Source organism: Eretmochelys imbricata, chromosome 1 (genome assembly GCF_965152235.1).
Source record: "Eretmochelys imbricata isolate rEreImb1 chromosome 1, rEreImb1.hap1, whole genome shotgun sequence".
Lineage (NCBI taxonomy): Eukaryota > Metazoa > Chordata > Testudines > Cheloniidae > Eretmochelys > Eretmochelys imbricata.
In genome coordinates this window covers 80,877,427-80,900,553 of record NC_135572.1, presented here as the reverse complement: position 1 = coordinate 80,900,553, position 23,127 = coordinate 80,877,427, and the positions used below count along the sequence as shown (strand labels likewise).

General features: G+C 39.6%; 1 protein-coding gene across 5 annotated transcripts in view; it reads left to right on the top strand.

The window, feature by feature from the left end:
* Window positions 1-23,127, top strand: part of TBC1D4 (TBC1 domain family member 4) — a 159,416-nt gene that overhangs the window by 102,072 nt on the left and 34,217 nt on the right. For 4 of the 5 annotated variants that reach the window (XM_077812371.1, XM_077812364.1, XM_077812381.1 and 1 more), the window contains 5 exons: window positions 1,627-1,718; window positions 3,268-3,378; window positions 4,679-4,798; window positions 13,151-13,225; window positions 14,395-14,621. In XM_077812371.1, coding sequence (XP_077668497.1) covers window positions 1,627-1,718; window positions 3,268-3,378; window positions 4,679-4,798; window positions 13,151-13,225; window positions 14,395-14,621 — 625 coding nt within the window. Of the gene's footprint in view, window positions 1-1,626; window positions 1,719-3,267; window positions 3,379-4,678; window positions 4,799-13,150; window positions 13,226-14,394; window positions 14,622-16,840; window positions 16,979-23,127 lie in introns of all 5 variants that reach the window. The other variant, XM_077812397.1, reaches the window with a different exon arrangement.

The window sequence follows — 23,127 nt, the reverse complement described above, 5'->3', positions numbered from 1 at the left end:
ACATAAGCTGGCAGATGGAACCAACATACATAATTAAATATGAGATGCTCTATTCACTAAAAAGTAGTGGTGCGTTCACACAAAACTTGTCTGTTTTTGTATGAGGCATTTTAATAAACGCCACAAAACCTTTTGAATTTGTTAAATAAAAATGATTATCACTTAGTGTTATTATTTCCCTCTGGTTGGTGAAAAGCATGCGAAGTCTTGGCAAGAAAATACAATTTTATAGTTTGTGTTAAGCACTAGAGTGTTCAGAAGTGGCAAACCTTGGCTGGAAATTCCCTGTTTCTCAATGAAAAGCTACAAATGCATAAGCTGCTGTTTCATCCCACTGATATGCATGGAAAAGGAGCCAATACTGAGATTTTTCACAAGTGACTTATGAGTTTGGGTGCCTCAGCTTTTTGGATACCCTAACCTGAGACACATTAAGAGAGCCCGATATTTTAAAAAGTACAGAACATCGACCATCTGAAAATCAGGGCCTTCTAATATGTATATCAAGTTGGGCATCTCAATGACCAGTCACTTCTGAAAATCTTTCCCTAAGTAATTGTAAAATATTTTGCTACAGTGTTTTTTTTTTTTCTTCTTCTTTTTTATATTTTGAGGCTGCTGGGCTTCAGACAGAACCAAGGGGTGTCATATTACCAAAGGATTTATTATAGGGGAGGCCTAACCATTTTTCTTATAATACCCAATATTCAGTTGCTTATAACTCTCTGCCAAACTTGAACCATTCAGGTTGAAATCCTCCATGCTGGGTGTCTGCATCAGCCTAAACATTTTTTAAAAATTTCAAATAAAATCGTTCAGCGGCTTGAGAATGAAGCTGGGGGAAAATGTGGTGTTTGGCCAAGGTTAAAAATCCTTACCTTTCTAAGTTAAGACGCTCTAGTGCTTGTATTCTTTGGAGCAGGGGCATGGAGGTTGTCTTGGGCCTCCCCCCCCCCCACCCCCAGTGAAAATCCACCCAATTTTGGCTGGGTTATAAATCTCTGAAAATTGCTGCTTTCACAGAGCATAGTGTGCCCTGGGGCTGAACTGGACTTCTTTTTAAAGTTGTTACTCCCAGCTGCTGAAGTTGCTGTGGCCCAGGAACTGAGAGTGGATAGACTGTTTCTCCTGTACATTGAGTGATCCCCCTCCTGGAACCCAGAAAGCATTGAGGAGAAGAAGGAAGCAGCCTGACTTGAATGTAGAAGAGTAGATGGGGACAGGGGCAAGTTGAGGAATGTTGGGGGAGGAAGGGGGACAGCTTTGCACCTCGATACAGGGTCCTAGAGCTTATCATTGAGGTGTTCTATTCAAATCCCTCCCAGATGGGATTCCCTCTGCATTGTTAAAATAAGGCACTGAATTCTTACCTCAGTATGATCTAGTGAGAATAGACAAAGTAAGAGGTTTATACTTTAATAGAGTTTGAAAAGTACTTTGTAGATATGTTAATAGCTTTTTAACTGAAAAGCCTTCTGAAATATCTCCTCTTTTAAAATAAATGAAAGTGTAATATACTTATGTAGTTTTTATAGCAGCATAGATAGGAATCATAGGGTAGTCTGGTAAATAAATTTAGTTTTAGTAGTTCTCAAAGGATCTGTTTAATATTTGTTTTTCCTGAAGGTCTCTACCCACCAAGAGCCAAACTTGTAATTCAGAGACACCTGTCATCACTTACTGATAATGAGCAAGCAGACATTTTTGAACGTGTTCAGGTAATAAAGTCAATGCAGTTCTTGCATCCCTTCCATATCTACATAGATTTTGACTTTCTTCATATTCTGGAAATCTTTTTAGTGTATATACGCTTGTGTGCAAAGTTTTATGCTCAAGTTGCTGACTTTTCTGTGGTCAGTGGACTATATTTTAAATTGGAAAGTACCCACATTCTTTTCAGCTGTATTTGGCTTGCTTTCTTATAGTCATCTGCATGGAATTAATACTCTACATTAATTCATTTCTCAAAACTATTGTACTATAATAGTATACTCCACTCTAAAATGATTTGAAAAGATGCTGGTATAGGAACAGTTCAGTTCCTAACTCTGCTACAAACTTCTCATGTGACAGTGGGCAAAGTTATTTAATCTGTCCGTGCTTCCATTCCTCATGTATAAAATAAGGAAAACAATACTTCCCTATCTTGTGGGGTGATGTGAGGCTGAGTTCTGTGAAGTATATGAGACGTTCAAATAATGAAGTGATGTGGGCAATAACAAAAGGCTAGAGATAAAGTGATTCTAGTATAAGATAAAATAATACATGGTTCCAAAATTCCTCTTTGTGTAAATAATTCTGAGTGTTGACTCTGGAAGCTTATCGTATAAGCGGAGCTACTTTTTTTTAATCCTGTTCCCATCCCGCAGTCTGGTTTTTTGTTTTTTTTTTTTTTGCCCACCCAATCCCACCTGCAACAAAGTGCATTTTACTCCTGCTATTATGGCAGTAGGTCCTGCGGCACCCGTGGGATCCCAGTGCTGCTTCAGGACTCTATAAGCAAGTATATTTAATGTGCAGATGAACAACTGGTGCAATGTGTAAGAGCATTTTGGCACATATAAAAATCTTATCCCAAGTCCCATTTTTGTTGAAGAGATATTTAGTCATTGCTCCACTCCATGCTGCAGTGTCTAAGTCTCATTTTCAAAATGAACTTAGAGCTCATTTTGAAAATGAGACTTTGAGAGTCTGCAGTGCCTAATTCTAAGTCTCATTTAAGGTCAGTTGGACATTGCAAGTAAATACCTGCATTACTTTTGAGAATGAGACTCTGCAATGCCTAATTCTTTCTCAAAAGTAACGCAGGTACTTAGAAGCCATGTCCCATTGAATTTAAAAGTCATTTATGCATTGTAATCCTGATTTGGAGCAATACCTAAATACCCCTAAAAGTCTGAGGTAAGGGTGCAGATAGGCACCTCCATGGTATCTTCAAAAGCACCTAGCAACTTCTGAAAATGGGACTTATGCCACTTAGGTGCTTTTGAAAATTGTGTGTGTGAACTTCTTTTATGCTTGCATAGTGCAAGGCATACCTGCTGTATGGTGCTACATAAACTTTTGTACAAGTTGTTATTAGAAGTAACTGAATGATATTGATAGTGTATATGCAATGCATATTCTAAATTGCTGGCATCTGGAGCATCAGGAATAGCTTAACTTCCAAGAACACTTACTAATAGAACATTCATAGTATTTCTAATCAGAAATCAAATCAAAAGTGATGTATTGAAAGAGATTCTTTTATTTGTCTATTCTTGACAGAAAATGAAGCCTGTCAATGACCAGGAAGAAAATGAGCTTGTGATCTTACATCTGCGACAGTTGTGTGAAACTAAACAAAAGACTCATGTCCATATTGGCGAGGCACCATTGGTACAGCCTAATACTTTATTTTCTTTCTTTATTCAAATACAACCTTCGATAACACTAGCAGGATGGTGCTAGAGTACAGCAGTGAGAACTGAACCTTTTATATTATGAATGAGAGAGGACTCCTTATCTGTTTTCCATAACTATACTGTTTTTGATTCACTTTGGCATGTTTGATTAAAGTTTATGTTTAGGTTTGCTTTTCTGTTTTTCTGTTCACTTGGAAAAAGCAGACAGGTAATTTTTGTTGCAGATTTTAGTACAATATAAGCAATGCCAGAAAAATCTTAACCAGCCTAAACCACAGTAAGAAATATTTGTGGTGCAGAGGAAACTGTACAGAACGTTACTTTTTTAGGCCATATGCTTCCTTTCTTTTAAATAAATAACAAAAAACAAAGTTTGCTGGGGGGCGGATCTTAGAAGCCCATTTTAATCCGGCCCTCGAGCTCCTTCTGGGGAGCGGGGTCTGGGGCTTGCCCCGCTCTGTCACTCCAGCCAGGGAGCAGGGTCGGGGGCCTCTCCACACAATGCCCAGAAGCAGCGGCATGGCACCCCTCTGGTGCTCCAGCCGGGGAGTACGGTCAGGGGCCCCAGAAGCAGGGGGCTCTTCTCTGAACTGTACCCCCACCCCAAGCGTGCCCCTCCCCTCCCACACAGTTCCCATTGGCTGGGAACCACAGCCAATGGGAGCTGCAGGGGTAGTGCCTGCAGATGGGGCAGTGTGCAGAGCCGCCTGGCCGCACCTCCACATAGGAGCCAGAGAAGGGACATGCCACTGCTTCCGGAAGCCGCTTGAGGTAAGCACTGCCTGGAGCCTGCACCCCTGAGCCTCTCCCTGCACCTCAGCCACCTGCCCTAGCCCTGATCCCTCTCCTGCCCTCCAAACCCCTTGATTCCAGCCCAGAGCACCCTCCTGCACCCCAAACCCCTCATTCCCAACCCCACCACAGAGCCCACACCCCAGTTGGAGCCCTTCCCCTCCCCCAGCCCAGAGCCTCCTCCCACACCCTGAACTAATTATTTCTGGCCCCACCCCAGAGCCTGCACCCCCAGCCAGAGCCCTCACCCCCTCTCACACCCAAAAACCAATTTTGTGAGCATTCATAGCCCACTGTACAATTTCTATTCTGAGATGCGGCCTTCGGGCCAAAAAGTTTGCCCATCCCTGTCCTATAGGCTAGATTTGTTAAGTAAAGGGCCACATTGCTTGTTATGTGATCAGGTTTAGCTTTAGGTTTCAGAGGCCTTCAATTGCCCAGAGTACTACCAAAGCTAAAAGTGTTCTTGCTTACTTCAACAGAACATTTCAAACAGTGCAATCCCAGAAAACACTGCCAGCAGTGGCCGGTTTAAACTCGACATTCTGAAAAACAAGGCCAAGAAATCCTTGACTAGTTCTCTAGAAAACATCTTCTCAAGGGTAAGATTAACAGCTCATTGTCAACAGCTCTTCAGATATCATTAATGATAAGGTTCTCCAGTGTTGGTTTGTTTTCATATTTAACAACAGTTCAGATTTATACTAAAAACTAGACAAGCTAAGATCATATGCATAAAACCTAAGTGCTTCCTATGGAGTTAATTTGGTTGGATTATGTTGATGTTAAATGCAGGAGGAGCACACGTTCACAGAAGCAGGAAGACAGTCTTTCAGCAAATATTTCTGAAAATAGGTTGAGTTCCCATCAACAGCAAGTAGTGCACAAAGTTAACCTTGCAACACTTACAGATATTTTGAAGCACAATAGGTTAATTGTAACTTTTGCATTACATTTGTGACAGACTGACCAATATCCGGCCATGTCCTGGGCAAACCTTATGGAATAAATTTTACTAAATTAAGTTAAAACTTAGTGACTTAGGGTTAATACCTTTTTGGTGTCTATTATGTTCAAAACGCCATTGGGTATGGGTTGTTGTGGAATTGTATGTAACTCCTCTAGGAGGAGGGGGGTGCTAATATAGTTCTTCTGGTTATCGGCCCTTTAAAGCCATCTGCTGAAGAGGTTGGCATATATGTGATCAAACTGGATTCTCCAAGAACCAGCTGACAAAGAAAGGATTTTTGGATAAATAGCCTGGTTTTAAACAGGCTCGGAGTCCTCTTGTGATCCAGCACACGGACAGGATCCCTAGTCCACTGAGGGCCTCAATCCTTAAGGAAGGGTTGGAAGGTCTGGGCTTGCTGAGATGCCATGAGCTGGGGGCTTGTTCTGAGTTGAAGCTGTGATGGACTGGAAGCCACAAGGAAATTCCTTGGATGGGATCTGGAAGGACTGCTCCTGCCAGAGCCCAGGATAGATTGGGATGCTTTTGTTATTGCAGGTTCTTTTACTGTTTTTTAAATGTTTTCTGTGGTTGTACTTTTTACCTTAAGAATAAAATAGGCTTGCTTAGAAAGAACAGCATTGTAACTTACAACGGTGGGCAGTCACACTGCTAAAGAGAAAGCAAGCAACTGTGCTGGGAATAACACAATGAAGGCAGGGAACTGTACAGCTTGGAAACACTCCAGTCAGAAAGGAGTGAGATGCAGATCTCCACCCAAGAAAGGCAACAGCTGGGGAGCAGGAAGCCTGGGAGTGGTTGCCCTTGCTGGACCACTGAAGGGAAATACAGGTGCAGTTGCCCTGAACTGTGACAACATTCATTAAGTAAACACGGTCAGTCCCTTCTGAAAGAGCGGTGAAAAAACGGCATCATGTGTAGTCTGTTGTAACTCTTCTCCCTCGTGAAATACTTGAACACTATTGCTTCTAGCTCCCTCAGCTAGCTGGTGTGCCGCACAGCCCGCCCATTTGGGTTGTCTCTTACTCACAACATGCACACAGGCCATTTCTTTTCCCCATGTATAGCTTTAATCTTTAGATTCCCAGCTTCGCAGAGCATAGTACAGGCAGGTATTGGGAGGAACCTTCTACCCAGGTGTATCTAGTGCACACAGCTCACTCTCTCAGCCACCCATAACTTCCTATTCCTGCCAAATATATATCATCCCTTGTTGAGCTAATTACCTCATTAGCCCAACCATTGCCCCCATATGTCAGCAATCTCACCGTCACAGGTTAATTGCCTCCATTAAGCCTGTAATCTTCCCTGTCACACAATTACCTAAGTGACCAGTAGCAAAAATTGTGAAATATTAAGGTTATGGCTATATTATGTGCAATAAGGGGTACACAGATAATGATGAATGGCATCTCATTTCATCATCAATGTTAGCCAAGGTGCAATTTGTAATTAAAACAAAGTAACAATTGGAAAAGTTGAATAATTCTAAAAGGTATAGCATGGTAGTATTTTCTGTCCTCTCCCTTCAGCTCCCTTTTCCCCCATAGTGTGGTGTTCTAAAATCCTATTTAAGCTCAGACTGCTAAAAGTGCTGTAACTGAATGATGGCAGGCAGGCTAGGAGTAGAGAGAAGAGGTGTAAAGAGGAACGAGGGAGGTCTGTGAGTTATTGGACTGAGAGCTATAAATCCTGATGGACTGTGATAGTGAGGTGTAACTGTTGTGCTGATGATGATATGCCTAAATATGTTGCCTGGGCCATCAGAAGTTGTTGAACTACAAATGGGAGAAACTTAGGTATCAGTTCGGCAAGGTACTTAAGCCCTTAACTTCAAGCATAGGAGTCATCCCATTGTAGTCCTTGTGTTTAAAGTTAGGCATGGGGTTAAGAACCTTGCTGAATTGGGGCCACACCTATCATTAATTCTTGGATCAGATTAATCTGACAACATTTGGAAAGTTAAGTAGCAATTGTAACACCCTAGACGTCATGACCCAAGTATGGGGGAATGACCCTTGGAAGATCTGGGTAATTTAGAAATTAGAAACTAGCAGTTAGAAATATCATCAGATAGTGACAGCGACAACAATGCCTTGTGCTTTGAATCTTTTATTTTTGTTTAATGCCCACAGAGCATATGACTCGGGAGGGGGAGTATTCTGGCTCTGATAGTTCAGTGCTTCACTAGGGGATGCTGCTATTGAACAGACATGTCCTGGAGATGGAATGTGAATCTAGGAATGACCCAATAAATATTATGAAACATAGTCTTTACTGCATAACTCAGTCAGGTATGTGGGCACATTAACATTTTGTAGCTCACAATGTTAGAAATTGTTTCCACTAAACTGGTACTATGGGTGAGTCGGCTGTTTTCTAATTGGTCTACTAAAGATACAGAAACCATTCTTAAGAATTGCTCCATAAGTAAGATAATTTTTCTCCATGATGGCTTATTTCACCATTTAGAATATGGTATGTCTCTCTTCTGACCAGGGTCATTGTGACATAAGGCAGTGCCTTGCAGTGTGTGTGTGTGTGTGTATACGTGTGTGTGTGTGTACGTGTGTGTGTGTGTGTATGTGTATATATAATAATAATATACAGTCTTGTCCATTTATCCTCTGATATGATGAGTATATTACATGACCAAATAAAACTGCTAATTTTAGGTGCCAAAAATGTATCTACAATAGATTAAAAACGATCAGTATGTCACAAAGCATCTTGCAAAAAAACTAGAAATTGGACAACAGGGCCTTGCACTTCCAGTAATGGCTTCATTAAGGCAAGAATTGGAAAAGTAGTATCTTACAAGATTGACATGGCCATTTCATCTAATTAGATTTGGGACAGGGACTTGTTGTTGTTGAGTATGTACAGTGCCTGGCACAACAGGGCCCTGATCCAGGACTGGGCCTTTAAGCACTACTGTAATACAAATTATAAAAAATAATACATTGTAACTTATCTTTGTCTTTTTTGCCATCTACCTTTTAAAAGGCTGCTGCTCGTTTCATGTTGGATTGCAAGCTCTCTGAGGCAGGAAATGTATTTCTCTCTGTGTTTTTCTACAGTGTCTTGCACAATGTGGCCCTAATAATGGTCCAAGTCATTTAACTGTACCATGATGTAAATACTGATGACATCACTTGTCCTCTTTACTAAAACTTTAAAATAATCAAAAGATTTATGTAGTTTTATAACCAGGAAAGAGGACCGTCCTAGTTCAAGTATCAGAGAGGTAGCCATGTTAGTCTGTATTAGTGTTAGTCTCCTCATTGTTTTTGTCATAGTTCAGATCAACTGCACCTGTTTTTTTTTCCCCCCTGTATGGTACAGCAAGAACACCTGCTCACAGGCTTCCGGCTCCCCAAGCTGTCAGCTCTCTTGGGTGCAGATGTCTGTCTGTCTCTCTCTCGCTCTCTCTCTCGCTCCCTTCTGACTGGAGTATCTCCAGGCTGAACAGTTTCCTGCCTCCACTGTGTTATTCTCAGCAAAAGACAGGCTGCCTTAAGCAAGCTTCTCTTGCCTTCTGTTCACTAATAACAGAATGATTGCCAACAGTTAATAAGTTACCACACAGCACTTCCTATGCAAGCCTATTTTATTCTTAAGGTAAAAGCGATACAGAGAAAACCCATTAAAAGCAATAAAAGAACCTACATGCATGCTAATAAGCTTGCATGAGATAAACACAACCCTAATATGGGCTCTGGCAAGAGCAATCCTTCAAAACCCCACCCAAGGAGTTGCCATGTGGTTTCACATTCATCATAGCTTCAGCTCAGAACAAGCACCTTCATGACATGTTTAGTCCACCCTTCGTACAGTTCAGGGGTCTTTGATCTGGAGTTTCCAGGAGAAGGTAATTAGCAAAGAATTGAGTTCTCTCCCCAGGGCATACCTTCAAAAGGATGGATTCACCCCCTCACCTCCAGGTATTTCCTAGGAAATCCACTTTACACAAGTTGTCACCAAAAATCCTTTGAAGTTCCTCATGTCTCCTGCAGATTACATTAATCCTGTCTTCTTGCTAAAGCGGTTCCATACAATCCCACAGCAATACACAAACATTTTCATTTTTAATGCAATGAACTCCAAAAATACTAAACCTAATTCAGTAAGGTTTTTCTAGGATAATACAGGATAATTGCCTAAATTGTCACAAAAACAAATTAAAAGTTTCTATTCAGAAAGTTGCTATGTTCGTAGTCTGAGAAAATCTGTTCACATATTTGATTAGTAGATCATGAAAGAAGAAAGACCAAGAAGTCCATGGAATGTAAAATCCTTCTTTGTCCTCTGATTGTACATGCAAAGTTTTCATGTTTGTCCATTTTTAATTTTTTTTGAAAGATGTATTTATTATAAAGCCTCCGTCATAATGGATTAAGAAATACATACTTATAAAACACTCAAGCAATACAGTAAGGACAGGATCATGAACAGCTACTTGCCCAGATAGTCGCATTGGCATCAATGGCACTACTTGAGTAAGAAGAAAAGGAGGACTTGTGGCACCTTAGAGACTAACCAATTTATTTGAGCATAAGCTTTCGTGAGCTACAGCTCACTTCATCGGATGCATCCCATGAAGTGAGCTGTAGCCCACGAAAGTTTATGCTCAAATAAATTGGTTAGTCTCTAAGGTGCCACAAGTACTCCTTTTCTTTTTGCGGATACAGACTAACATGGCTGCTACTCTGAAACCTGTCATTACTTGAGTAAGTGCTCACTAATGTCGGCAAAGGGTTTACAGTCTAACCCTAAATGAGAAGCCTATTTGTTTTATTAAAAATAAAAACCTCAAAAGTATGGCTCTTTCTCATTTGCTTACTTTGCTGAAATTTCTGAAATTTGTCAGGGCTGCACTGAAAACAAGCTGTGGCTTCATAGCTGTGTATCCCCGAAAAATAAATGTAACCTGTGCTTGACCTCAAACCTCATAAGTACAGTTTGTGAATTTTGTTCCTAGTGCACATACCAGACTAAGAAAACAAAGGTTTTTCTCCAGCTCAAAAATGTAATATTTATAGTAGCCATATTTTTTTTGAATGTCAAAAGCATAACCTGACCCTTCCTTAAACTAAAATAATGTGTTAATTCACTGTATTTATTCATATCTCTGTTATGTGATATGCCACTGAAGAGATGCTTCAGGGCCAGCATTCCTTTCTGTTGGGAACAGGCTTTAGGAGGTCGTGTGCGCATCCCTGGCACTGTTAGTGGTTTTCAGGACTAAAGCTCTGGTAGGAAAAAGTAACCTGAAGCAATTCTTAACATTGTTAACATTATAAAACATTACCTATGGCTGTGAGTACAGCAAGAGGAGCTACTGTGCCTTAAGTCTATCAAGAATTTCTATAAAATATTTATTTATAATTGCATTACTGTAGCACCTATGGGCCCTGTCAATGACCAGGACCCATTGTTCTAGGTGCTATACAGTCAGAACAAAAAGACAGTCCCAAAGATCTTACAATCTCAGTATAAGATGAGATAATGGACCAATATAGTCAGATCAGATGGAGCAGTACAAAAAAACCCCAATGAGACAACATTGGTCAGCATGATAGGCTGTGGTCTCAGCAACCAGCAGCCTAATCACTGTTACACTTTTGTAGCCATCACAGAAAAAGGAGTGTTTTGAAGAAGAATAGCGAGTTAGTTTTTTGGATATTTATGAGGTGCTTCTCCCAGGTGTGAAAAGTAGCCTGGGAGAAAGCAAATGGGTCTGCTGTTGCGTGTCTGATTAAGTATCAAAGTAGCATGCTTCAGGAGCTGGGGGATATCCATTCCCGTCAGATAATAAAACAATGTAACATCATGTACTCTGATAGCATATTTCACCCAAAGGCTTGCAGTGTTCACTGACTATTCTCAGTAAATACGGTCGTGTTATAACTGGATAGATAGCAGAACTGCAGAAAAGAATGTGAGGGTCATAGAGGATCATCAGTAGTGTGACACTGTTGCAAAAAATGCCAGTGTCATTCTGGGTGTATTAACAGGAGTGTGATGTAAGACATAGTAGGTAACTGTTTTGCTCTACTTGGCACAGGTGAGGCCTCATCTGGAGGACTGAGTCCGGTCTTGGGCATGACACTTTAAGAAAGATGTGGACAAATTGGAGAGAGTCCAGAGGAGAGAAACAAAAATAAGAGGATTAGAAAACCTGTCTTAGGGGAAAGTCTGGAATACTTGGGCATGTTTAGTCTAGAGATGAGAAGGCTGAGGTGGGACATAAGTTTTCAAAGAAGTAGAAGGTGATGTTATAAAGAGGACAGTGATCAATTGTTCTCCCATGTTCACTGAAGGTGGGACAAAAAGTAATAGACGTAGTTTGCAGCAAGGGAGACTTAGGTTAGATATTAAAGAAAAACTTCTAACTATGTAATAAGCACTGGAACAGATTACCTAAAGAGATTGTGAAATCCACATCATTGGTAGTTTTTAAGAACAGATTAGATAAACACCTGTCAGGGATGATCTAGATATGTTTGGTCTTCCTTGTAGCGGGGAGATAAACTACATAACCCCTGGAGGTCCCTTCCAGCCTTACAGTTCTATGAATCTGTTCTGCAATAGATCATGCTAACACCAACTGTAAATGGCTTGTAGAAGAAAAGAAAGATACCTTACACAAGTGTAGGATGGAATCCCTTACCCCCAGGGAAAAGTGGGAGACCCACAGTAGAATTTGTTGGTTTGTGACTCCAAATCCACTCGAATAAATGTATCATTCTCAAAACAGGATTTGAAGAGTCAGGGAATTCGGTGCAGTCTGTTTGTTCCAGAGGGTTGTTGGACTGGGAATGGGAGAGGAAGCCCTGTAAGAGAAGAATCTACCTCTGTTAAAGGTTCTGGGCGGATGGGGAACAAATGAAGTCTGATAAATTTGAGGAGTATATAGAATGTTTTGTCAAATAGGAAAAGATTCTTTCAGAAAGACATGAGGGCAGGAGACAGGTCCTAGAAATGTCTTAATGATTGAGAGAGATTCTGTGGGTTTGAATGGACAGGAATCCAATTAAAAAAAATTGTATCTCTCTTGTGGTAATTCTGTTTTTGATTGCAGTAGGTCATGTATTTAGATTTCAAAACAACTCTTTGTGACTTTGCATGTTTAAACTAAGTTGCTAATCACTAAACCTACTGCCTTCAGGAAGATGAGGCATAGGTATGTCCCTATGTGGAGCATATCCCTGTTTGGTCCTTATTGCGATCAGGGCCTCTTCCTAGAGTTTGTTGTATTTTTCCCTTCAGGGGATGGCATTTTTAATGTAGAAATTCTTTCTTGCCTCTGCCAAGAGGTAGCTTATTTTTCCTTGTCAAAAACCTTGACGTGGAAGCAGGCAATTCTTTTTACTTGCAACAGATTTTTACGCTTCAAAATCTTTCCATTCTTCACTGCAGAAAAAGAGACCAGTGATGACTTTCCATAATGGAGAGAGGGCTTAATGGACTGTAAATCTCACTGTATAACTCTGAGATGATGGAACTGTACTACACAGATGTAAACATACGATAGATAGACTGTACATTTGAGGCATACTCTGGCTGCAACCATGCTGGATTGGAATGTAAAAAATATATGTAATGCACGTGTATAAAAATCCCAAACATTTATAGCTTCTATTTTATAATCCATAAACGCCATTAAAATTTAAGATAAAATTTCATATGTTTTTTCCTTGCAAATAACTTTATTTAATATTTGAACCCATTGCAAAGCATGCTAATTAAAAAAATTAGTGAGTGAATTTAGTGCTCTGAAATCAAAGGATAGATTGAATTAGATAAAGATACATAGTACATGCAATTATTATGTGGACTTTTTTTATATAGCACTTTATAGCACCTCACTGTTCACCTACAGGATCACTGCTATTTTTTCCAGTCTTCTCTTAAACAATTTATTTAATCTTACTGTGAAGAACAAAACTCAGGATAAAATGGAACACTCTCATTCCTGCAGGGAGCTAGCAGAATGCGAGGCCGTCTGGGCAGCATGGACAGCTTTGAACGGTGCAGCAGCCTTACTTCTGACAAGGTATGTAACAAAATTAAGTAAAACTGGAATGTGCTGTGGTTAATGCTGAAGCATAGTAACACAGCAACTCTCCTTCTTTGATTTCAAGGTGGCCACATAAAGAACGTATGTATTTTGCAAAAAAGTTCAAGTAAGATACATCTACAGTGGAGGAAAATCCTCCTTGGCCATTGTATGTATTTTATTTCAGTTTTCTAAACCACATTATTGTTAAAGCTCAAACTTAAAGAAAATCTTGCTGTTTTTCATTTATGCTGGCTGTTTATTTTTTAAACTTCACGTAACTTGCTTTTGTGAGCAAACTAATCCAGGGAATTTATAGTCTGTTTCTGCTTCATAACTTTCCAGAGGGATGTTTAAACTAAAAAGAAAACACAATTTAAAAAAAAGTTATTAATTTTTTTTCAAGTAAAAAAAGCTGCTTTTACCACGTTAAAATGGTGAATGCAAAACCAGCTAACAGTCGCCATTGTTGAAAAAAGAATGTACATAAAGATGTTGAAACACAAAACATTTGTTACTGAATAAAAGAGAGGCTTGAATCTTTTTTTAAGTAGTTGAAAACCCCATGTGTAATGCCAGTTTTGTTCACTTTCATTTTATTTCCTGTTTTCAATGTCTTTTTTTCCTTTTACCTCACACAACATTTGAATGAATGATGGTTTTTCCCAGGAGAAGGAGGATCCATAACAGCTTTTATTATTTGATTTTCCTGCTGCTGTTACTTGGAATCTGGCTGTGTAGTAATAATCTTTTTTCCAGGATATTGCTTTGACAGTACAGGAAATATGTTCATGTTATGTCGAGGAAGCTAGTATAAACCAGCTTTGGCCGTGATACTTTCTTTTTCATGAAAGAGCTAGAAGTCTAGCAGTTGCAATTGTTAGTAGCCAAAGGGTGTTCAAGAGAGGAGCTTCTGATCTATTATGAATGTTTTGTGTACACCCTCTTTGTTGCTTTAAAAAGGACATTGCTATTTCAGAGCTAATTATCAAAGGATGTCTGGTGTTGGTTGCGCAGCTGATAATTAGCATACAATAGGCCGTGACCAAGAAGGGGAGAGGCTTTAGTCCTTCCAGACCCTTGATGAGCTGTAGGATTTGTTCAGTTATGTTACCAGTTGTACAGTGCAGGGGGGAAAGTGTCACTCCTATCTGATTTCCTTTCAGGACTGTTCACCCGGGGATTCTCCTCCAGCCACTCCTCCAGCTTCCCCCGTGTCCTCGGTCTGGCAGCCATTTCCCGAAGAGGACTCTGATTCTCCTCAGTTTAGAAGGCGTGCACATACTTTCAGCCATCCAACGTCCAGTGCCAAGAAGAGGATTACTTTCCAGGACGGGAGATCCCAGAGTGTTAAGTCTCCACTTCTGAGACAGAATTCTATAGAGCAGAGCAGGTGAGTTTTCAGAGCTCTCCTGATCAGGAAAAATAGAATGAAATGAATAATATAAATAAGGCCCATCCATGCATTTAAGCCACAGTTGTTAATGTTCACATAGGCTGCTTGTGCGAATGTTTAGATTTCTAAATAATTGTATTCAGAAAATTTCTCCACAGCTAAAGTACTTGTTGCTGTACCCCAGTTGATACACAGGCAATAATTAACTGACCAAAGAGCTAGTTCTCATCTCAGCGGCCTTGGGCAAACCACTTAACCTTTTTGGCTGTCTGCTTTAGAGAATTTTAGGGGGTGGGAAATTCCCATCAGTTCAGCTTCACAGGTGGCCACACGGCAGGAGCTCTAATGTAGGCAAGGCTCTAGTGCCTCCCATTGTCTCCCATCAGGTCAGTTAAATCTCCTGAGGAAAAGTTTGTAGGAATTCAATATGACCACATTGTGAGACTCCTCAGCTATATTTAACTGTTTTGAGGGGATAGCATGTGTAGGTTCCATAGTGCCCTTTCCCAAACATCTCCCTTTTAAACTCTTTTTTCCTTTTATTCTGGAGACCTTGGGAGGCTGCTCTCATTGGAGACAATCATGGCTCCTTCATTTTGGTCAGAAGGAGCCACCACAATTCTTTTCCAGTTCTTCTTGGATACTCCTTTACTCTCCCCATGTCCAGTAGTGAGCATACAAGCGCAACATCACTTAGTCTTTCTTTGCTTGCTCAGACCTTAGACCAGTGGTGGGCAACCTGCGGCCCGTGGGCCACATGCAGCCCATCAAGGTAATCCACTGGAGGGCTGCCAGACAGTTTGTTTACATTTTCATGGCCGCCCGCAGCTCCCAGTGCCCGCGGTTCACCATTCCCAGCCAATGGGAGCTGTGGGAAATGACAGCCAGCATGTCCCTGTGGCCCGCACCACTTCCCGCAGCTCCCATGGGCTGGGAATGGTGAACCGCGGCCACTGAGAGTTGCTGGCGGCCATGCAAACGTAAACAAACTGTCTGGTGGCCCACCAGCAGATTACCCTGATGGGCCACATGTTACCCACCACTGCCCTAGACTCTCTGATTCCTCTTACCTGGTAACATTCTTTTCCCAAACTGCTGAGGTGGCCTCTACATTTTACACGTTTACATTTTTAGAAATATATTTTTAAAAATCATGTTGGCTGAAATGGTAGCAATTCTTTTTTCCATTCAATATGCTTATTAAAATGATGAGGTTAATACCACAAGTGACTCTCTTACTTATGAAGTTGATTCTGTTTCATATAGAGGTGCGGGGGAGGATAAGGAAAAAAGTTTTGAAATGAGTTCATCAGAATGTTGTTGTTCCTGTGTTTGGCAGATAAGTTTAGTATTTTTTTTTTCACTGACCAAGATGGTGTGTGCAGACAGGAAACCTTAGCAATTAGTATTTAAAGACTTGCTGACTTCACTGCTTTGCAATAGTCTTCAAGAAGTCACTGATTTAAGTTGCATGATCAGCAAGCTTCCAGTCAAAACAACAGCTTCACAACAACCTGATCTTAGGTTGTTCTTCCTTTCTGTCACAGAATGAAATATTTATATCAAAGCAACTGAAATGATTCTAATATGTCTTCAAATAGGTTTTTATTTTTTCCTTAATTATTGAAACGTTATGTGATTTGACTTCTTTGTAACATATATGTAAGATTTGAATTTTCCAAAATTTTTGAAATTGGTGTTGAGTAATTCAGTGGCAATTTCTACAATAACCTTGCACTTGAATTTTCTGAAAAAGTTTTCACCTTTTAAATGTACTGAGAAAATATTCTTCTTAAACTTCTCTATAACGTGTTCACTTTCCTAGTTCATTCCCACTCTAATCTTTTTGGTATTTTTTATTTATCAAAGTAAGTTTTGCTATAAATGTGGAACCACTGAAGTGCATTACAAACACTGGGTATTTCTCTGTCTTGTTGAAATTAACTAAAACTAAAGAAATGAGGTTTTCTTAGCTGCCTATACTTTAGTTTCATTCTGGTGTCTCTAATTTCATCATAATGCAATAATTTGATTTATTAAACCATTTTTTGCCCCAATTTATATCCTGTACAATTCTATTGACTTTGTTGGGGACACAGTCAATGTAAGTCAAGGCCGCAGCTGGCGCAATATTTATAACAGTTGTAGGTATTTTAACTGTGTAACCAGCACACTTAAACACATTTGCTACATTTTGTCTTCTTGCCTGCACTCAGTCCTGTGCCTGTAGCCCGACGACGATATCGTAGTGAGAGTGGACTTCCCTCTTCCTTCTCTGCCCCCTCTTTCCTGAAAAGCTTTTACCAGAGCTCAGGCAGGCTGCTCCAGCAGTCTGAAAATGACGTTTCCAAGAGGTGAGAGGACTGTCTTATGCCTGCAGTGCAGCGCGTTCTTCAGTGCACCTGGCTTATGACATGGAGTTGTCAATTAAATGGCATTTTGGTGTTTTGAAACATGTCGCTTGTGCTAACAGGTTTTCTCAATAGTTGATCTGAATTGATGAACTGACTGTAGAAATGCTCATTAAAAGTAACAAGGCACATCCGATTCCAGGGTGTAACCACACATAGTTACAGTTGTCATAGTGCTGCAAAACTACTGCGTTGATTTGTAATACCAGTACATGAGGCTTTTTGTGAGCATTTCACCAATTAATTTCTCCTTTCTGTGTTTTGTGGGACAGCATGGAAAGTGTCATTGTTTGGCTAACCACCAGCATGAATCCTTCTGTAAAGCTTTTAAAATGAGGGGAGAGAACCACGAAACATGCGTAATATGCTAGTCCCTTGCTAACGTGCAGCCTTGATACGTGTGGTAGAAAAGGGGGTACCTTGTTGTTTACAGTGTTTCATTCAGTAGTTAATCAAATCCCTCACTGCTAGGTGCTTCACAAACGTATCATGGCCCTGAAGGGTTTAGAGTCTAAAAGAGGCAAAAAAAGGATGCTGTGGGAAGGCCACATAAGCAGCTAGATAGACCAAACAAACAAAACCTCAAGCTTGCAAACATAGGCCCTGATTCAGGAGAGCATTGAAAAAATACTTAAGTATTTTCCTGAATCAGAGCTGTAGTGATTGAGATATTGGTCTCGCACTCTGATTTCATGATTTTTGCAGCTGCTTTTTAAAAACAGACTCCCTTTCTTCTCCCAGTCCCTCTTCCAATCGGCCTTTTGTGCATTCCACTACTTACTGGCTTTTCTTCTGTCACCCTGCAGACTGTTGCAATAACTGCTGATTCCCCTTGATGTGGGGAAGAAACCATTCTCCTGTTGGGGCCATGACAGGGGCTATCTTGACTGTCCATCCCCCACCTTCCTCCACTGCACAGGCACCAATGTCTGTCAGTTGTTGTCTTAGATGGTTTATTGTCAAATCCTGATCTGAAATCTGTCTGTCTGCAGACAGAATGTTTATGCATAAATGTCCAGTCATGTGATATGTAAGGGGAAGTTGCTTTTAAAGTTTTTGGGGTGTCTAAAGGAAATCATATTCCCACTTGCTTTCTAATGAACTTGCAATCACTCATTTAAACTAGGTTATAAACTGTGGGGGGCAGGGACACTATCTAGTTGCATATCTATCCAGTTCCGACATAGAGGCCCTGATCCTGAGTGAAGCTTCACAATACTGACTACAATGCCATCATTTTACCGTCCTTTATTCTAGCATAGAGTTTTTTCCGATAATATATTGATCGGGTTAATTAAAGATGAAGGAAGTGCCCTCTTCTCATAAGACTCAGAATCCTACTTCTATTTCACTGCAGTAGATTGATTTGGGAGTTATAACTTTGTTAGACAATAGGTGTCAACAGTCATCTACATTCGGTTAATGCTGAGGAGTCTCCATAAATCCCACAATTCTACCACAAAGTGGAAGTATTTGTTTATCACTTTATATTTAAATGGCCCTGCCTTTCTGTCTATAAACATAATGCAGGTCTGCCCCAGGCTTACTAAGGATAAGCACCTGTGTTTCCCGCAGTTGGGGAAGGGTGAATGTTAATTCCACACAGAGTGAGATACGGTCATTACCAGAAGTCAGTTTTTTATTTTTCTGTTATGTTGTGGGCCAGAGTCTAATCTCAATAATGCCGGTGTAAAAATCTCCATTGAAGTCAATGAAGTTTTCAGATTTACACTAGTGTAATAGATCAGAATGAGGCCCTCTGTCTCAAAATCTGTTTTTGTAAAACACCACTTTTTGAATAATACATTAGATAAGGATCTTGTGCACTGTAGTATGGAGTTTTTAAATGAAAATTAGTGGTTAATCCTAGCAACAGGGTTTATCTCAAAAAGAAAAGGAGTACTTGTGGCACCTTAGAGACTAACCCATTTATTTGAGCATAAGCTTTCGTGCTCAAATAAATGGGTTAGTCTCTAAGGTGCCACAAGTACTCCTTTTCTTTTTGCGAATACAGACTAACACGGCTGTTACTCTGAAACCAGGGTTTATCTCGTCTGTCAATATAAATAGACAGTGGGGAAAAATGCAGAGGTTTTATTAGAAAATTCTGTACTGATGGTGTTTCATCTGCATTACTTTGAGCTCTGCAAAACATTTCACATCCTGTTCTTTCTGTTCCTCTCCTTTTTTGATCCAGAGTGTATGTTTGTGAAGATGAGATATCACAGTCTTTAAGCAGTTAAAACTGAGTGATGATAAAGTAGCTATGTAATAATCAGCAGTCACCCAAACATTCAAATCCATATAATTTGGCTTGGTTTAAAGAGAATTAAGTGCATCATCCAAATGATGTTCTCTTCCTAGATTAGATTTTCTCTGATTCACATTACTGTGAAACTATCATAACATGCCATCAGGTTGAGGCATGAAAGAGGAAGTTCACATCTGTCTTGTGGTTTGATTGATATATGTTTTTTTGCTGACAACTTTCTGTCTTGATAGGTTCACGTAGCAAAAGTCTGCTTTTTTTTTTTTTTCCCTTTCCTGGGATGTCTGGAAACTTTATATTAAAAAAAACAAAACAAAAACGAAAAAACAGGTTGTGTAATACAACAGTTCTTTGAAAGGCAAAAAGCTGTAGATTTTTGTTTTAACTTCTAAGGCCCTTAATTATAACTTCAAACCACTTGTATCTTTTCACAAACCTGACTGTTGTAGTAAGAGAGATCCTTGCAGAGATCAGTAGGAGTTTTTCATGTGTATCTTGGCTCACACCACCTTTTTCCATATTAAGAAAATGCAGTATTCTCTGATACAGGTTTTCGAACCTTTGAAGGCTTGTTCACAACACCTAGTGGTTAATGTAGATGTTACTAGGGAAATTCTTGTTCGTCTTCCCCTTGTGCAATTTGAGGTTTCATGTAACTTATATGTAGCTTGGGGGGGGGGGGGTGTGCGCATGCTACTGGCAGTTCTACTGCAACTCTTAATGGGCAGCAGGAGTGTGTGTCAGCTTACTTTTCACAGAGCTAATTTTAACAGCTATGTTTGATTTATAGTAGTTGGATGGGTTTATTCAAATACAATAAATACCAGTTAAACTGTACAGCTGTTGAGTAAAAAGCAGCCCTGCTTAAACTGTGCAGCTATTTTAAGTGGTACCAAAGTGAGAATTAAAGATACACAAATGTGATCCTCTGAGTATTTTGTTTTCCACATCTTCATTGCAATACTCATAGTCAATTTAAAAAAAATGTATACTGAGGTATTAGAGACCTAATGTTTGTTTCCCACAACAAACCTACCTCATTTTAGCTGGACAATATGTGTTCTTTGTGAAAGTATCTTGGTGATAATTACTGGCTTTTACGAAAAAACGTTAGCGTGTGTTAAGCACTTCTGGCCAGATTTTAAAAGGTATTTAAGTGCCTTGTGAGATTTTTCAAAAGCACCTTGGTGCCGAACCCCACCCCAACACTTTTTTTTTTTTTTTTTTTTTTGAAAATTTCACTAGGCACCTGAATACCATTAAAAATCTGGCCCTTTTAGAATAAAATGTGCTATGTTATTGGAAGTACTCTATTAAAATGCCATCATTAGGACAAATCCTTTGGTCCTTATCCAAGTCTTATTCTGTCAGACTTCAGACTTGGTTTCATTAGAAGACTGAGTAAGGCTCTTCAGACTTTCCCCATTGTTAACAGGGTTTGTCCATTAACAGGTATCGTAGCTTCACAGAGACGATTCCTGAGTGATAACGAACACCCTCAACTCTGCCTTAGTCAATGGATGTTGCTAGTGCTCGGAACCTCTCAGAATTCAATATGGAAAGATTTTGCTTGCAGTGGTAAACTGCTTTCTGCCCAAGTGCAAGTTTAGGGTGGAATTTGTACTCCGAGCTCTTTTTGTTTAAGACCATTTTTAGGTGTTAACAGGGTGGGTGTGAGGGTGTTTTAATTGACTGTTTAAAATAACCCTTTCGAAGCTTGAAAGCAAAATCCAGTTTTTCGTTTAAATCTTGTTTCCTTCATCTCAGGAATCTTTGGTTGTTGTAGGGTTGCTCCTGATGGCTAGACTATTGACGTGGATTCTTATTTTTTCTGTGCAAGATACGAATAATTACATGGACTTTGCAACAAGGAAAGAAGTTAATTCCAGTTTAGAGCTCACCAGTTTAAATTGTGTCCCAGCTGCAGCATGCTGTTTTACCTGTTGTGTTTTGACTGGCTACCAGTGAGTTCAGTGTGTAATTTAGTTAGTATGCTTTCCAAATCTTTGAAATAATAAATTATTAGTGCTCTAGCAACTAAGAAAAGCAAAGTATTTAGGAGCAATCTCTGAACAAAATAGCAGCAGAAAAATCATCTTTCAGATTAAAGATAACTGACAGCAAATATGACCAAAAGAGATTTAAACTGAGGGAGGAATACTTAACCTTATGCCAGCCCAAGTCAAAGAATTTAAATTCCGTGTGATCATTTGTACTGGATTTGTTTGTCCATTTAGTTTTCAAACAGTGAAGCAGGTTGTCTGTTTACCCAACTGCTATTTAGTTAGTTGCATCAAAGAAAAGAAAAGCAGAAGTTGAAGTGAAAGCAAATTGAAGAAAATGCAAATCTTGACATGAACAGCAAGAGTAAAGAGTTACTCCTGGGTCAGTCGTAATGAAGTGATTTTAAGTACAAAAAATTTCAGGTAAGTATTGTAATTCAACATGATCTTATTTCTTGGTAGAGCAATCTTGGGAGGGTACTTTAAAGATTTATTTTGAAAGTAAGCTTTAGATAAGGTGAAGAACAGTTTGTATTTGCAGTTAAATGAAAATAAGCAGTAAGTTACAAAGTGTGTCGTACATAACAGCTGTCTCAAGAAGCTGTCTAGTTGTCTAGCATGTACTGTCTAGCATGTAGTCTCTAACAAAGAGGTAGCAGATATACTGGTGTGCTTTAATATAATATAGTTTTGCCAAAATGAGAAAATGGGTTATTGATCCTTCAGACAGACACTTGAAAATTTTCCTATAAAGCATGTCTTAAAGCTCTGGTTAATGTACAGTATTCTACATTCTGTTTCTACAAGGCAACTATCTTCACATTATGTTCTGGCTGTTGAAAAGTTAAAGTACAAACTGAGAAATGCCTGATGCATTTCATTGTATTTCTAATTTCATTTTTTGGGTTATATATATGCAAAAGATTTCAGTATTAAGGATCAAAGAGTGTTTGTTCAACAGCTTTACTGAGAATGATCATTCCTTATTTAGACTTGTGCTGCGAAGAGAGTGCCTAGTAGAAACAGAATGTAGAATACTGTATTGTATATTAACCAGAGCTCTAAGTCATGCTTCAGGGAAAATGTTTTAGCAGGCAATGACTACCACATACAAACATGCTTCACCTTGCCAGAAGCCTTGTTTGTGCTTGCTAGACACAGAAAGGACCATTATAAGCAAAATCCAAAACTGTTTTTTTCTATGGAGGCAGAAAGAGTCAACATATCAGAATTTTTTAAAATTTTTTATTTTACTTCAGTCAGTTACATTTTTAGGGATCTCTTTGCATTTGCATGACTTCCAAATTGAGCTCTTTATGTATGGAATCTTTACTATGAGAATGCACGCTGAACATTTTTAATGAGGAAATTGTTCAGATGCCACAGCAACATCCATGTTTTTAGTTCAGCTGTTTGCAGGATTCTTCAACCCTTTCCTTTCTAGCGATTCTACTTTTTGGCTGTTTAACAGTTTATACTGTCAGATATTACCTACCTATGTTTGAAAATGCAGAGCATTTTAATTGCATGTACAAATCCCTGCATGCCTGCGTGTGGCTGGGCAATTAATATTACATAGCATACAGTTGCAGTTTTAGTTTTACTAGTGCACATGTTATGATACAACAAAAAGAACTGGGGTGGGGACGGGGGAGAGGGAGTGTAGGGAAGGAATTCCGTAGCTTTTGAAGCAATTCTAAAATACCCCTTCTCGAAGCAACTTGTTTTCAATTCATGTTGAAAAATCATAGAATCACAGAATAACAGAGTTGGAAGGGACCTCTGGAGGCCATCTAGTCCAACCTCCTGCCCAGAGCAGG